This window comes from Phascolarctos cinereus, unplaced genomic scaffold (genome assembly GCF_003287225.1).
Source record: "Phascolarctos cinereus isolate Bilbo 61053 unplaced genomic scaffold, phaCin_HiC Scaffold_9;HRSCAF=440, whole genome shotgun sequence".
In the NCBI taxonomy this organism is placed as follows: domain Eukaryota; kingdom Metazoa; phylum Chordata; class Mammalia; order Diprotodontia; family Phascolarctidae; genus Phascolarctos; species Phascolarctos cinereus.
Window position 1 is genome coordinate 253,073,767 of NW_027556402.1, and position 15,714 is coordinate 253,089,480.

Below are 15,714 nucleotides of genomic sequence, written 5' to 3' on the forward strand. Positions count from 1 at the left end.
CAGACACAGAGGGAGCAGGAGTGCCGTGTCTGAGGGTTGCTGGAGAGTACACGGGAAAGACGGAAAGGGGTGATAGGCGACCTGGCAAAGGGCCTCGAGTGCCAAGGTACTCGGAACGACCAGAGGTTCTCGGCCTAGCCCTTGACCCTGGGCTGTGGGTTCCTTTGCAGCGAGGATGCCATGGAGTATTCCAAGGAGTTTGTGACTGCGGTGGTCCTGGGCAAAGACCTGGTCCCCAGGCAAGTCTGGCCTCTCTGGCCTCCCTGGCCTCCCTCTGTCCCAACCAGGCCCCTCCCCGGCTCACGCCCCTGTCCCCATGTGCGGCTCCCTCGTTCCTCCCATCTCATTGTGTCTCTTGCCTTGCCCTACCTCTTCTCAGTGTCCAGTGTCTTCAGCCTCCTCCCTACCATCGCCTTTCACCCAGTCCTCCTGAGATGTTCCCCAGCCACTGGTGCAGGCCCAGGCCTCCTGGGTGTCACCATCTCATCCCGCCCTGTATGCCATCCCCTCACCCTGCCCAGCCTGGCCTCGGGCCAGCTCCCTTTGGGTTCCCTCCCCTCCTCTCTGCTCTGCCCCCTGCCCTTTGGCCTGGGCCCTCTACTCCTGCCTCCCAGGGCTGAGTTTGGCCTCACTCCTTCCCCAACAGGATCGGCCTGTCACAGCTTGAAGGGTTCCGAAGGCAGCTTCTGGACGTCCTGCAGCGGAGTACCAAGCCCAAAGTGAGCAGGTGCCCCCAGGGGAAGGCCATTCCCACCACAGTTGTGCCAGGGCCGGGGCCTGTGGCTTCCCGATCCCTGAGGGTTATGTTGAGGGCCAAGAGGGAAGTCTAGTGGTCAAAGTCCCACTTTGATGTCACTTTAAGATTCAGACACCTTCCTCACATCCACTTTGTGAGAGAAGTAGAGCACATATCCCCAACTTATAGATAAAGAAACCAGACTCAGGATGGTTCTGTGACTTCAGAGGTCATGGTCTGATCCTTCCCATCAGCGCTCTGGAGGAGGGAGACCATCGTGGGAGGATCAGCTGAACGGACTAGGGACGTTTAGCCTAAAGAAGAGAAGGTCTGGGGATAGCCGTGGGTGTGGAATCTAGACTTGTTCTCTTTGGCCCCAGGACACTGGGCTTGGGGTGTGGGGAGTCCCAGAGAGACAGACCAAGGCCTGGGGTCAGGCCATTAATGGAAGCTAGAGGCTGGAGGCCCACTCCTCAGGGAGGTCGTAGGGATGGTTAGACTGGACACCTCTCCAAGTATTCCTGGAGTAAGGAACCTGGGTTCAAATCATGCCTTGGACATGTCATGAACTATGTGGCCTGAGGTAGGTGAGTTAACCTCCCCATGCCTCAGCCTTTTCATCTGCACAGTGGGGACGATATCTCCAGTTTAGCCCACAGGCTTGTTATAGGGAAATGTTTTATCGTCCTTCAGGCAGGACAGAAATGTGAACTGTGCGACCAGAGGCTGGACATTTCGGCCTGTGCTTTCTCCCTGGCGGCTCAGGGCTGAGCAGTACGCCCTGGGGGTGATGACCAGTCAGTGGACAGGCACTTGGGGACACACAGGGAGCCTGTTCCTGCCTGGGGGAGTTGGCATCCTCCCCGGCTTCAGCTGTCTCCCCAAAGCCAGACAGTGCCTGGCATGTGGTAGGTGCTTCATAAAGGCTTATGAAATGACTGAATAACTGACCACAGTCAGCCTCCGGGAAGCCTCGGCCAGGGCGGCAGCCCGTTCTTGGCCATCAGGACCTCCGTACGCTGGCTGGAAGCTTGCTGGCCTGGGCGTTAGCCTGCTGTGCCAGGGCTTCCCGTCGTCCCGTAAGCGCTGGTGCTTACCTGCTGCCCAGCCCTCACTGCTGCACCCCACCTCGCCACGCCCCTTTGGGGACAGTGCTCAGTTTCCTGTTTCTTTCTGCCCTCTTCCCAAACCTAGTGGCGCATTATTATCGGGGCAACCAAGTGCATCCCCAAGTCGGAGCTGCCGGAAGAGGCCGAGGTGACCACCATGGCCAGCAACCGCCTCTGGACCCACCCCAGTGACCTGACCATTGCCCTCTCGGCCAGCACACCCCTGTACCCCCCGGGCCGCATCATTCATGTGGTACACAACCACCCCGCCGAGCACTGCTGGTAGGCACCGTAGGGCGCCATGCGGCCAAGCAAGGGCTAGAGGCCGGTGCCTCTGGCCTGCCCTTCAGCTGTAGCCAGGGCCCATCTGCTCCGGGAGTCTCTGCCAAGTCTGGCAGCTCATGGCCTGGGTTGCTGGAACCTGGCTGTGATCCCAGCTGAGTCTGGGGGGCTCTCAGCTGTAGCTGTGGTTTGGGGAAACTTTGAACCTTTGGGGCCCACATGGGGCAGAGCACGGGGAGGGGAGGGAGAAAGGGGCAATTAGATGACGTCTCTGATCCCAGTGTCAATGTCCGTATGTCTGTCCCAGCTGCTGTGAGCAGGAAGAGCCCACGTATTTTGCTATCTGGGGGGACAACAAGGCCTTCAATGAAGTGATCATCTCTCCAGCCATGCTCCATGAGCACCTGCCTTATGTGGTCATGGAGGGACTTAACAAGGTAAGGGGGAGCCTGGCCCCCGACTCTAGAGAAGCCGGCGGGAGCTGCTGCCCAGAGCAGGGCCAGCTGCACAAGCCGTCGTAGCGGGCAGGAGGCCCTGCCACATAGCCCTGGCCGGGGCATCCTGGGACCTGGTGATCCAAGGCTTGAGGATTCAGTTGTTTACAGGATGTTTTAGTGATGTTTCCTCTTTCTGTCCCCTTTTCCACCTGGTTGCTCCCACCCCGATAGAACCTTTCCTTGTCATGGAAATAAAGCAAAACAAATGAAGGAACAGGCCAGGACTCACTTCTCTCCTCTTCCCTTCTCCCTCCTTTCTCTTTTTCCTTCCTCCTCCTCCCCTCTCCCTCCTCCCCCTCCTTCCCCTCTCCCTCTCCCTCCTTGTCCTCCTCATCTTTGACCCACCCCACCCCCCTTCACTTGCCACTCTTCCCTCTCCCTCCCCCAAGGCCCCTGCAGTCTCTTCAGTGTCCTCCTCAGGATTTCCTCTCCTGGCCTGGCATCCTTTGCTCTGCATAGGTCCCGTGGGTTTTCCCTCTGAATCTGTCTTATTTGTCATTCCTCAAGCACAAAGACAGGCCCTTCCTAGCCCCCACCCTGTCACCACGGGCAGGTCTGTCCTGGTGCTTCGCCATCCCCCAGTCCACGGGGAGCCACCATGCTTCTTGATCCCGCGGGCGCCTTCTCTTGGCTGCCGCCCCCAGGGTCTCTGTAAATACACTGGCGTCCGTGGGACTTTCAGCCCTCCGCCTTCTCAGGGGATGGGCCCATAGCAGTGTCACAGAACCCACAGGTGCGTGCGGTTGGGTGACTCTTCTCATCTGGTACCCAACTGGAAGGGGGAGGTCGAAGCTCCCGCCCCCAAGCGCCAGGGCCCTTCCCTCTTTTATCGCCTTCATCCGTCTGAGGGAGCTGAGGTGGCACCTCTCGGCCCCTCTCGTTTAATTATTAACAATCTGGTGCGTTCTTTCACACGGTCGTTGGTGGCCAGCATTCCTCCTTTGGAAAGGTGACTTTGACCGCTGGTCTGTTGGGGACCGTGCTCGTTCTTCATTATGTTACTGCCCTTTCTACCCTGCCAGTGCTGGAGAATTCCTGAGCTGCGTGGCCCAAAGGTTCTCGGCACCCACACGGAGGTGCTCCCTTGCGAGGCCTCAGAAGGGTCATGGGACACTTGGCTCATTAGGTAGGGGCCGAAGCTGAGGCCTGAGCAGCCAAGAGGAGAGTGATGTGCAGAGCCCAGGGGCTCAGCCCCCTACTCCTTCCTCAGAGAGGAGGTCCTTCCTCGTTGGTCACTATGGGTGAGGCCCTGGACCTCTCTGGGCTCCAGGGGCCTTACTCTCAAACTTCATACTTTGTTACACCGACCACCCCCCCGCCGGTCTTCGTACCAGGGCAGCCGACAAGCAGTGGCATAGAGGGACTTGTCCCTCTCTTTCCTCCTCCTGCCCCCAGGCCTCCCCTGGGCAGTAGATCACGGGTCAGAGGAGAGAAGTAGAAAGATGAGCCCCGGACAGCTGGGAGTCTTTGGTTGACCAGCTTGGAGTGAGTGGGCAGGGTTGCCTGAGGGAGCCCTCAGCACCTTCTACAGGGTAAGGGGTCCCAGGCTAGCGGTGGAGAACGCCTCCCTCGGGGCCTTCCTTGTGGGTGACTGCCGTCTACTCCCTATGTAACCTTCGGCAAGTCCCTAAACCCCTGGGCCTTAATATTTTCATCTGCAAAAGGAGGAAAATAACGCAGTGGATAGAGCGCTGGGCCTGGAGTCAGGAAGACTCGTTTCTGTGAGACACTTCCTAGCTGTGTGACCCTGGACAAGTTACTTCACCCTATTTGCCTCAGTTTCCCTTATCTGTAAAATGAGCTGGAAAAGGAAATGGCAAACCTCTCCAGTGTCTCTGCCAAGAAAACCCCCAATGGGGTCATAGAGAGTGGGACAGGACGGGAGCCACTCAATGATAGCCTCTGGCCCCAGGGACAGTCTGGAGAGTCAAAGATGCTGCTGCCTGTTTAGCGCCATGAGCCGTGAGGCGCTGCATGAGTGGGAGCTGGTCCTGGCGTTCGTTGTCATCATCATCATCATCATCATCGTCGTCGTCGTCACCATTGTCACCATCATTATTATTGTTATAATCATCACCGTTGTCGTTATCATAACCACCGTTGTCATCACCATTGTCATCGTCGTCATTATCATCATTATCATTGTTATAATTGTCATCATTTTCATTATCATTATGGTTGTCATCATCGTGATCATTATTGTAATCGTTATTATCATCATTGTCATCATTGTCATTTTCATCGTAATTACCCTTATTACTGTTATAATCGTCATCCTCATCATTGTTATTATCATTGTCATTATCACCATAATTATCATTATTGTTACTGTCATTATCATCATTGTCATCATCATCGTTGTCCTTTTCATCATAGTTACCATCATTATTGTTATAATCATCATTATCTTCATCATACTTATGATAGATGAAGATAATGATCACACATCATCATTATCATTATTGCTGTCATTACCATCACCTTTGCCATTACTTTCTTGGGAGGAATTCCCTTGGCAGACCTGTCCCTTTCTCAGAAGCACGCACACTGACAGACCAAGCCTCTGGCCCCCTTTATCTTGGGAGTACTGGGGGCACTTTGCTGTGCCTCAGATGCCAACAGGCTGCTGCCTAGCCCTCCTTCCCCTCTTCTAGACTCCCTAGTGCTGTCCAGGGCACCACCATCCTCCCAGTTTCTTGCAGCCCAGATTCCTCACTCTCCCTCACCCTAGATATCCAGTCACTTCCAAATGCATTTGTTTCTGCCTCTTCAGTATCTTTTGTATTCGTTTCATACTCCAGCCCTTTTCTCTACTCACTCTTCACCATAGTTCAGGCCTTCATCCTCTTAATTGGTCTCCGTGTCTCAGATCTCATTCTTCTCTCCTCCCTCCTCTCCACAGTTACAATGATGTTTCCTCAACTCAGGTGTGAACATTTCATTTCCTTACTTGATACCTTCTATTAGCTCCTTGTTGCCCCCAGGATAACTTAGAGACTTCTGTGTTTGGCTTGTAAAGGCCGTCTTCACCTCCTGGCCCTGACTTGCTTGGAACCTCATGACCTCTTACACAGGACTGTCCAGTCAAACTGGCCTTCTTGCTATTCCCCCTCCACAACAGTCTCTGCATGCCCTGGCACCAGCTCTCCCCAGGGCCTGGAATTCACTCCATCTACTGGCCGGGTGAACTTGGGCGAGTGACTTCACTTCTGAGTGCCCCAGGAAGCTCTCTGAGGCTCTGAGTTTCATTGGCAGAGGGAGTTTCCTCATTTGGGAACTCTCTATGGCAATGAAGTCACAGGTCAGGTAGGAAAGAGTGGGGCAGGGTGAGGAAGGAAGGGAAAGGAAAAGAGAAGGAAGACTTGTACGTGTCTATGGTGGCATCCCCAAACAGAAAGCAGCCTTGAGGGCGGGGGCTGTTGCCTTTTTGTGTCCCCAACATCTAGGATGGTGCCGGGTACCTAGTAGGAAGGTGCTTAATAAATAATTAATTGATTAATTCATGGGTATGGAACTAGGCACAGGGGATACAAAGGAAAACTAATGTCCTGGTCTTCAAGATGCGTATGTTTTACCGGGGGATGTAATGTGTTCCCTGGTAAATAAATACAAAATACATATCATTTCAGGACATGCAATACTAGCAACTAGGGAGAGTAGGAAGGACCTTCTTTAAGGGGAGCATTGGAGACAGCTCCACAAAATGGAGGTGAAGAGGAAGTGCATTTCAGGTATGAGGGATGGCCTGTTCAAAGGTGCAGAGATGGGAGATGTTAGCCAGACTAGTGCTAAAATGGAAAGCTATCAATGGCTCGATATCCTGCCCTCCCCTCCAACTCCCCACAGCCACCCCTACGTGAACTGCGTAGCCAAGCTCAGCTTGCTCACCACCCTCCATAGCAGCCTCCCTGGCATGGGGCCCTAGGTTCCCTCCCCTACCTGAACTTCTCTTGAAAGGTTTATTGGAGGTCTCATTCCCTTTGTACACCTTGCCTTAATCGTGAACATTGATAGTTATAGCTCTGGCTGGAAGAAACCTTAGTGATCACCTAGCCCAGGGGTAGGGAATCTGTGGTCTCCAGGTCACATGTGGCCTCAAGGCCTCACATTCCCCTCCCCTAATCTAGCCAGATGCCCTCATACAACAAAGGAGGAGACCCAGGGAAGGGAAGTGACTTATCCAAGATCCCACCACAAAGTAGTGTTGGGACTGCAGCTTGAGTCGCTGGACCCCATTTGGAATGACTTGGAAAAATTGTGGCATCTTTTGTCTTGAAGATCATGATGAAGAAAATACCACCACCACCACCAGAGGGTGATACTTCAAGAATTGATTCTTTTTCTGGCGTAAAGGTATCTGCCATTGCTGCAGATCCCAGCTCCTGTAGAACTTGGGTCATGTAAGGGAGTTGCCTGTGACTGAAAAATATATTGTCCTGGAGGCCCAGCAAGCAATGAATATACTTGGGGTTCTTAACCTTTTGTAAGCCCTGGACCCCTTCAGCAGTCTGGTGATGTTTATGAACCCCTTCTTAAAATAATGACTTTAAATGCATAAAACGAAAGATTGGATTGCAAAGGAAACCAAAGTTCTCAAATTATTATTTCAAAAATGTTCACAGATCCGAGGTTAAAACCCCCCTGCTCTCTACACTCAGGTAGGCTGGCCATGGGACCTTAAAGATTGTCTAGTCTGGGGGCTGTTAATCTGAAGAACTTCTTTTTACTTGGCATATAGGAAGTACCTAATAAACTTTAATGGCAACTTTTCAAATGTTTTGATAACTTTGGTTGGTGTCCTTTGTAATCCTGTACTGTGCACTTAAAAACATTCTGAGAAGGGGCCCATAGGATTTGTCAGACTGCCCAAGGGCTCCATGGCACTGAGAAGATGAAGGACCTCTGCTCTAGTGCAGCCTCCTCGTTCAGCAGAACAGGCCCTGGATTTCCGTGTGTTCTCTGCCTCCATTGCCTCCCTGCTTTCCTCACAGGCTATCCTTTGACCCTGAGCCTGTATCTGAAGCCTTTGCCACCTGGCAGGACCCAGCTCAAGCCCAGGCATGTCCACGCCAAGTAGAGGCCTTGAGTTCGGAGGCCTTGGGTGGAAGGGCAGCTGAGGCCCAGTCGGGGTGTTTGGAGGCTAACACTCATGACTGACATGTAGATTGGAATCTGCAAAGTGCTTCATCTCATTTGACCCTGGCCACCTGGGAGGCAGTAGGCAGGCATTGTCGCCTCTGTTTTACAAACAAGGAAACTCTTGCTGAAAAGGGGAAAGTGTCTTGCCGGTAGTCAGTCAGTTAGTAAATGCCTGGGGCAGGATTGGCGCCCAGGTCTCTGCTGACATTCTTCGTGACCCAAAAATACTGGCTTGGTCTGCCGTTTCCTTCTCCAGCTCATTTTATCTTTTTTTTTTTTTATACTTTTAGGCAATTGGGGTTAAGTGACTTGCCCAGGGTCACACAGCTAGTGTCAAGTGTTTGGTCTGAGGCCGGATTTGAACTCAGGTCCCCCTGACTTCAGGGCCGGTGCTCTATCCACTGCGCCACCTAGCTGCCCCTCTCCAGCTCATTTTACAGATGAGGAAACTGAGGTTAAGGGTTAAGGGACTTGCCCAGGGTCACACAGCTAGTACGAGTCTGAGGCCGAATTTGAACTCAGGCCCAGCACACTGCAGTGCCGCCTAGCTGCGTCATGTTGGCTAGACTACAGGTCCTCGGGCCTTGCCCATAGACAGGTTCTGCTCAGCCATGAGCCTGTGGTTCACTTTCCAGAGCCTTTCTCCCCAGGTGCTGGAGAACTACAATAAGGGTAAGACGGCCCTGCTCTCTGCAGCCAAGGTGATGGTGAGTCCCACCGAGGTGGACCTGACCCCAGAGCTCATCTTCCAGCAGCAGCCCCTGCCCTCCGGCCCCCACTCCCTGGAGCCTCCGCCAGCCGCCCCCAGAAGCAGCAGCATCAAGTAAGTGCCACTTTCACTCTCTCGGAGGGTTGGGCTTCGGGAGGACCGGGCAGGGGAAGAGGGGCGGGGGCTTGTCTCCCTCCGTCTTCCATCCCATGATGAAGTCAGTGAAGGGACACCTTCCCCATTAGGCATTCACCCAGTGAGCATATCCCTGCCCGGTGCCCCTCCCTGACCATGGGGACCAGGACCCCAGAGCTGGCGGGAGTCCTCCGCCTGCCTTGGCCTGAGGCCTAAGCCACGACCCTCCTCCCTCCTGAGGGGCAGAGCCCACTGCCACCCAGGAGCCTCCTACCGACCGGCCCTCCCTGCCCCCACCCCGCTCCACCCCCAACTTGGCAGGAGCAAGTCCCAGTCCGAGATCAGCCTGGAGGGTTTCTATGAGACCAAGGCCTTGTCCCCCACAAGGAAGGACCCGGTGGAGCTGCTGCTGCTCACCACCCAGGAGCGCCTGTCGGTGGAGCTGCAGGCCCGGCGGGCCCCCCTGGCCACCATGGAGAGCCTGTCGGACAATGAGTCCATCTACAGCTTCGACTCTCGCCGCTCCTCCGGTTTCCGCAGCATCCGGGGCTCCCCGAGTCTTCACGCGGTCATGGAGAGGGACGAGGGCCACTGCTTCTACATCGACCCGGCCATCCCCGAGGAGAACCCTTCCCTCAGCTCAAGGACAGAACTGCTGGCCGCCGACAGCCTCTCCAAACACTCGCAGGACACGCAGCCGCTGGAGGCCGGGCTTGGCAGCGGCAGCGGCGGGGAGAGCCCGCAGCCACGCTCCAGCGGGGAGGAGGGTAGCTCTTCCCCTGCCCCGGCTAGGGGGGAGCTGACCCTGCAAAATGGGCGGCTGGGGGATTCGCCGAGCCCCCAGGTCCTGGAGTTCGCCGAGTTCATCGACAGTCTCTTCAACTTGGACAGCAAGAGCAGCTCCTTCCAGGACCTGTACTGTATGATGCTGTCCGAGAGCCCCGGCGGCGGCGACTACGGCGCGCTGCCCAAGTCGGTGAGCGAGCAGGAGATCCTGCTGCGGGCCCAGTACGAGCCGAACCTGGTGCCCAAGCCCCCCCGGCTCTTTGCTGGCTCCGCCGACCCCTCGTCCGGCATCTCGGTGTCGCCCTCCTTCCCCCTCAGCTCCTCGGGAGAGCTCATGGACTTGACCCCTACCGGCCTAAGCAGTCAGGAGTGTCTGGCCGCAGACAAGATCCGGACTTCTCCCGCTGGCCACGCGGCCAGCCCCTCCAAGCAGGAGGACCTCGTGATCTCGGCCCTCTAGTTCTGGGGGTGGGGGGAGCTCGGACCCACTACACGAAGCATGCGGCAGACCCAGGCCTGGGGTCGTAGTCCCCTGCCTGCCCTCTGGCACCGGCTGGAAGCATCACCTGAGGGGCGGTTGGAGTCCTCGGGGCGGGTGCGGCTGGGGAGGGAGGGGCCGAGCAGCCAGCAGACGAGAGTGGAATCACAGGGTCCGTTTCCCTACCTCAGCCCCAGTCAGTGCAGGCTCCTGGGGTCCACCGTGAGCTGGGGAGGGAGGTGAGCAGTCCAGGGTTCACCAAAGTCGCCACGTGTGTGGGAAGGAGCCAGGAAGGGGCCGGGCAGCGCTTGGCCTGCCATCCTCCCCCTCTCCCCCACCAGGAACAGCCTTCCCAGGGCTTCTAAGAATCATCACCTGCGTTCGTCTGGGCCCTGCCCCCCCCCCAGACCACCCCAGCTTTCTCCCTGCTCTCCTGGGGAGGAAAAGGAGCCAGGGTCAGGCACTGCCCTCCCCTCCTGGTGCCCAGAGACCGGGCATTAGGAAGAGGGAGGGGTGTGGTAGCAGTTTATTTCCCTGACTCTCTTCCACCTCATCCCTAGCCCCCAAAGCCCCACACCTGTCTTTGGCACGTCAGTGAGACTTGCCTCGGCTGCCTCCCCAGCCACGACCCTCAGTCCCCAGTCTAAGGTCACAAGTCAGCAGACACTAACCGAGTATGTTTACAGAAGCCGACAGGCTCAGCCCGAGATGTTCCTGCTATGACGGGGCCTAGCCTCCCCTGCTCAGAGGCAGCTGCCTTCCCCACAGGCTGGGTAGTCCCTGAGGGTGGGCCTGGCCCAGGGGCCCCTTAGGGGACTTTTTAGGTCCCTCCCGGCTCCCCTCCCACTCCTCAGAGGAAGGAGCCTTTTGGGTCCAGTTCACTTCTCAAGCCCTAGGACCCCCCAACCCCGTTTAGTTGCACTCACCCTGCCCCCCCCCCCATTGAAGGCTTCTCAGATCCTGCAAATGTAGACAGCAGCCTGGCCTGAGGCTTTGAAATGAGCTTTCTGAAGGAAATGGGTGCAGGTCCCTGAGTCCCCACAGGTCCCCAAGTCCCCACAGGTCCTGGGGGCAGCTAGGCCATGGGGACAGATCAGGAGCGTCAGGAGGTGGTCGAAGGACCTGGTTCCTTTTGGCACTGGCCTTTCCCTTGTAGGCCTTCCTGGCTCTGGCATTGGGGCTGCAAGCTGGTCCTGCTGCAGCAGTGACACCCCCACCCCTTTCTCTAGCCTTTGCAGCACCCCCGGGTGAACCCCAGCTGCATGGTGAGCTGTACTGCTTCAGAGAGGAGGGAAAGCAGGCATGTCCGCTGCTTGCTGGGTTGTTCATAGGCCTTCCTGCCACCTGCATGCATTCCCCGAGCTCAGGGCACTTTTGGAGAGAGGGTCCTTGCCTGCTTCCCTTTTCCCCAGACACCTTGGATGCCAGTATTTGAAATGAAACCCTTTGCTACCTCCTCCCTGCCCTGTGGCTGGGCCACCTCACTCCCAGGACGCATCTCCCTTCTCAGTCCCTTGGAGAGGGGCCTCCTGCCAGGAGGGAGACCTCTGTCTGTCCGCACTGCTGGCCCCATGCCCCCATTAGCAACTGAACCTAGGAATATTGCCCTGTGAAGAAGGAGGCATGAAGGCCTGCTTGGGCTGCCTTAGAAAGGGATGTCTGAGGACCCTCCAAAAGGGTAGGGTTCTGTGGCCTCCCACATGCTGCCATACCCACAGAGGTGCCCATCAGAGACTGAGCCTCCTCCCACCACCCCCACCCCCAAGGGGCAAGGCCAGGGGTAAGCCCAGTGTTTAAGTGTTTTCAACAGCCAGCATTTTCCTTGCTGAATTTAGGGTACGCCTAAGGGAAGGGCGAGGGAGCCAGACACTTTGACACCTCTGGCCCTCGCAGGAGCCCTTGGGAGCACACAGTGAGCTGATGTGGCCTGGCGAGTTGTGTGTTTTCCAGCTTCTCCCCACAGGGTCCAGGGAAACAGCAGCACCCCTGCCTTTCTCTCAGCCCTCCCTTTTCTCCCCCCATGTCCTGGACCTTTTGCTTTCTTCCTGCTGCCACCCCAGTCCCCCTGCCCCTGGGGATTACCATCATGGGATGTGACTGCTTAGACACCTCACCAGCCTGCCCAGGCTGGGTCAAGTATTTCTACTGTCTCCATGTCTCCCCTCTCGATTTTGCCTCGGTTCTGTTCCCTGGAGCTTCTTTGGGGATGGTTCGGAGGCCTGGCCTTTTCCCTTAGATGGCATCAGAATGCCAGTGAGTGAAGGTCACCCCTCGGGAGGGGCCCTTCTTTGCTTTGCCCTCTTCGCCTGGCTGCACCTCTGTCCCAGTCCCTGCTTCTTCTGGGATTCCATCCTGGGTGTTTTGAAAGGAAGAGAATGTCCCATGATGCACCTGGGCAGTGGACATCGTAGGCTGGAGGAAGAGCCGCAGTGGGTATCGGTCCCAGAGCTTGGGCTGCTGCCTCTCACAATAAGAGGAATGATGCCAGGGAATCACACTGTGTCACCTCTGATACCACCTCCCCTGTCTGCATCGCTGGCCCCACCTATAGCCTGCCTTCCCCTGGGACCCCCTGCTCCATTCTGCTTCAGGGGTCACACTCTAGGGTCTGATGGGGCCGACTCACTGTGGACATAGGCTGCTCTTCAGCATGGAAGGGAGATGATGGGGAGTTTAAGGTTCTGCTCCCAACGTAAGTTTGTGTCTGAGGATTTAGCGTCTGTACACTGTCCATAGGGTTGCCTTTCCTTGCCCCCCAGCCTCCACCTGCCAAACTTCTGCCCCAGAGGCAGAGCCAGCTGGGTGCTCCAGAGCCCCAGGCTCCCCCAACATACCCTTTTCCTTCCCCCTCCTCGAAGGCTGTAGCCACAGTGCTATAGGTTGTCTGGTCCAGGGTCCCAAAGCCCCTCTACACTGGGTAGGGACAGGTTCTCTCCCAAATGCCCCCAAGAGACATTCACCCCTCTAAAACTCCTAGGCTCTGCCTCGAGTAGAGAAGGACCTCTGGGTGTAAGGGGTCACTCCATTCTCCCCTGGGCCAGCAGGGAGCCAGGAGCAGCCACCTCCCACCTCCACCCTTTAACCTCCACCTCTGGCACAGCCCCCACCCCACTTTGCCCTCAGATCCCTGCCCTCAGTGGCCCTGAGCTGCTTCATTGTCCAGAGGCTGACAGAACCTCCATATGCAATCATCAAGGAAGCAACCAGGCCTTCCCCGTCCTCATCGCCCTCTCTCTGGCCCCCCACAGACAGTCACGTGCTCCACGTGCCATTCCCATCTGACTTTTTTGTACCTAATGTATAAAATCCAAGCTAATATTGCTGTAAAAAAGGAGAGACAAATTAATATAGCTTATTCTATAAATCTGTCTGTATAGAGAGGTTTCTGTATATTGTATAGACCTGTGTATAAACTGGTTGTAGAAGCAGGCTTGGTGTGAGTGACTTTGCCCAGCAGGCCCTGGGGACAGGCAGGGGACACTTGCCGGTCAATCAACAGCTTTTTATTTGGTGTCGGGCACAGTTCTGGGTTCTGGGATTCAAAGACAGAGATGAGGCCATTTTCAGCAGACTGGCCTTTCCCAGGGTCTGCTGGTCAACAAGCATTTATGAAGCGTTTATTCTGACCGCTGGCTGGGACAGCGGACAGAGCGCTGGACTTGGAGTCAGGCAGCGCCTCAGACACAAGCTCTCGGCAGTCTCCTTATCAGCCAGGTGGCGCAGGTTGCCTCAGTTTCCTCCTCTGTAAAGTGATCTGGAGAAGGAAATGGCAAACGTTTCAGTAGCCTGGCCAAGAAAACCCCAAATGGAATCACAAAGAATCAGACAACTACTGAAGAGCAGCAGCAGCTTTCCAGAGTTCAATGATAGAATGTTTGTAAAGCGCTTTGCAAGCTTCGAAGTGCTTTATAAATGCCGTTGTTATTATTATGTGCCAGGCCCTGTGTTACGCACTGAAGAATACAGAAAAAGTGAAAAACAGCCCCCCCCCCAAGAGCTAATATTCTAACGGGGGGGAGGAGGAGGAGACAACATGCAGATAATTAGGTCTGTACGTGGTACAGATAGTGTAGATAGAAGGCGAGACGAGAAAGGCAGGCCTCCTGTAGAAGGTGGTGTTTGAACCGAGTCACGAAACGCAGGGGTACTAAGAGCAGAGTAAGAGGGCAGAGCTGGGGGATGGTGGGTACAGAAGCATGAAGATGGCAGATGGCACGTGCTGTGTTCAAGGAGCTGTAGGCAGGTGGGTCAGCATTGTTAGATCACAGAACATGTGGAGGGGAATGAAGTGTGAGAAGCCTAGAGGTTAGAAAGGGGCCTGGTTCTAAAGAGCTTTCAGTGTCCCACAAAGGAGTTTGTTTCAGATGGGGGTGGGGGGGGGGGAAAGGGATGGAAGAAGCAGCAAGTCCAAAGAGGGCTACGGAGGGAAAGGTAACACTCCTGGACCCATCGGCGTCCTGGATAAGCAAGAAAACGAGGCAACGTGAGAGTAGAGCACCTGGATTCCTATGATCCTGTGAGTTTGGGCTGGAGCGAAGCCCTCTCTCAAGGCCCTGAAATATCCCTAGGAGTTAGAGTTACACTTCAGGGTGGGTTAGATGAGGAAGGACTATGTCTCAAAGCCCCATCCAGCCTTTAGATTCTGTGATTTCTTTCCCATCCCTGTGGAAGCTAGCAAGTGGGCTCAGGAAATAGAGAGTTTTCAAAATATCACGGGGAGAAAAGTGCATCGTTCTCCTCATTGAAGACCTCGATCTGGAAAAGAGGCAAGCAAGAAGGGAGTTTCCTTTCCCACTTCCCCCAGTCCGAGGGTGGGAAGAGGTCAGGGCTCCGGACCAGGGTGGTGCCCTCACCGGGAGCATCTGACATACCCTTCCAGGCAGATAGCCTACCTTGGTAGGGATTTGGAGTCAAGAAGATGTGGGTGGAAGTACTAGTTTGGCTACATATTCCAGTGAAATAGTATAGTACAATGGAAAGCGTTCTAACTCTAAAGCAGCAGAGGATCTGGGGTCAGATTCTGTCTGATGTTTACTACCTGTGTGACCTTAGACAAGTCATGTAACTTCCCTGGGCCTTAGTTTGCTTCAACGTAAGATGAGGAGGCTGAACTGCTTATTAGACCAGCTCTAGATCTGATGCTAGAACCATTTATTAAAGTGTCTTCCATGTGCCAGGCGTGATGGATAGAATGTTGGACCTGGAGTCAGGAAGACCTGAGCTCAAATCCAGCCTGAGACACTTGCTAGCTGTGTGACCCTGGGCAAGTCACATAACTTCTGTTTGCCTCAGTTTCTTCAACTGTAAATGGGGATTATAATATCACCTGCCTCCCAGGGTTGTGAGGGTCAAATGAGATATTTATAAAAGTGCTTAACACAATGCCTGGCTCATAGTAGGTGCTACTTAAATGCTTATTCCCCCTCCCTTCCTCTGTACTAGGAGTTGGGGATCCAAATTCACAGCTAATGTTGAAAATGGGGTGTGTGTGTGTGTGTGTGTGTAATGACAGGGCAAAGGAAAAAGGGACAGTGAGAAAGGCATCTTGAAGGAGGTGGCCTTTGGACTGAGCTTTGAAGGGAACGAGGGATTCCAAGAGGTGAAGGTGAGATAGGATAGCACTGCAGGCATGAAGTATAGCCCATTGCAAAGGTACAGAGTTGGGAGATGAATTTTGTGTGGGGGGGTATCAATTAGGCAAATTTGGTTCAACCGTAATGTGTATGAGGGGAGGGCTGGATAGTCAGGCTGGAAAGATAAGCTTGAGCCAGATCTCAAGGGCTTTACATTCCAGAGAAGTCATAAAGCTTAAGGAAAACTACCGAAGCTTTTCTGAGCAAGGA

The 15,714-nt window shown here is 55.0% G+C and overlaps 1 protein-coding gene across 1 annotated transcript in view; it reads left to right on the top strand.

Annotated features, from left to right (window-relative positions):
* The window catches only part of DAGLA (diacylglycerol lipase alpha), a 70,896-nt gene extending 57,597 nt beyond the window's left edge, over window positions 1–13,299 (top strand). Inside the window, 6 exon segments of the mRNA XM_078148601.1 lie at window positions 171–239; window positions 647–719; window positions 1,931–2,127; window positions 2,435–2,564; window positions 8,414–8,586; window positions 8,929–13,299. Of these exon segments, the coding sequence (XP_078004727.1) occupies window positions 171–239; window positions 647–719; window positions 1,931–2,127; window positions 2,435–2,564; window positions 8,414–8,586; window positions 8,929–9,853 (1,567 nt within the window). The 3' untranslated portion in view covers window positions 9,854–13,299.
* The last annotated feature ends 2,415 nt before the right edge of the window (window positions 13,300–15,714 follow it).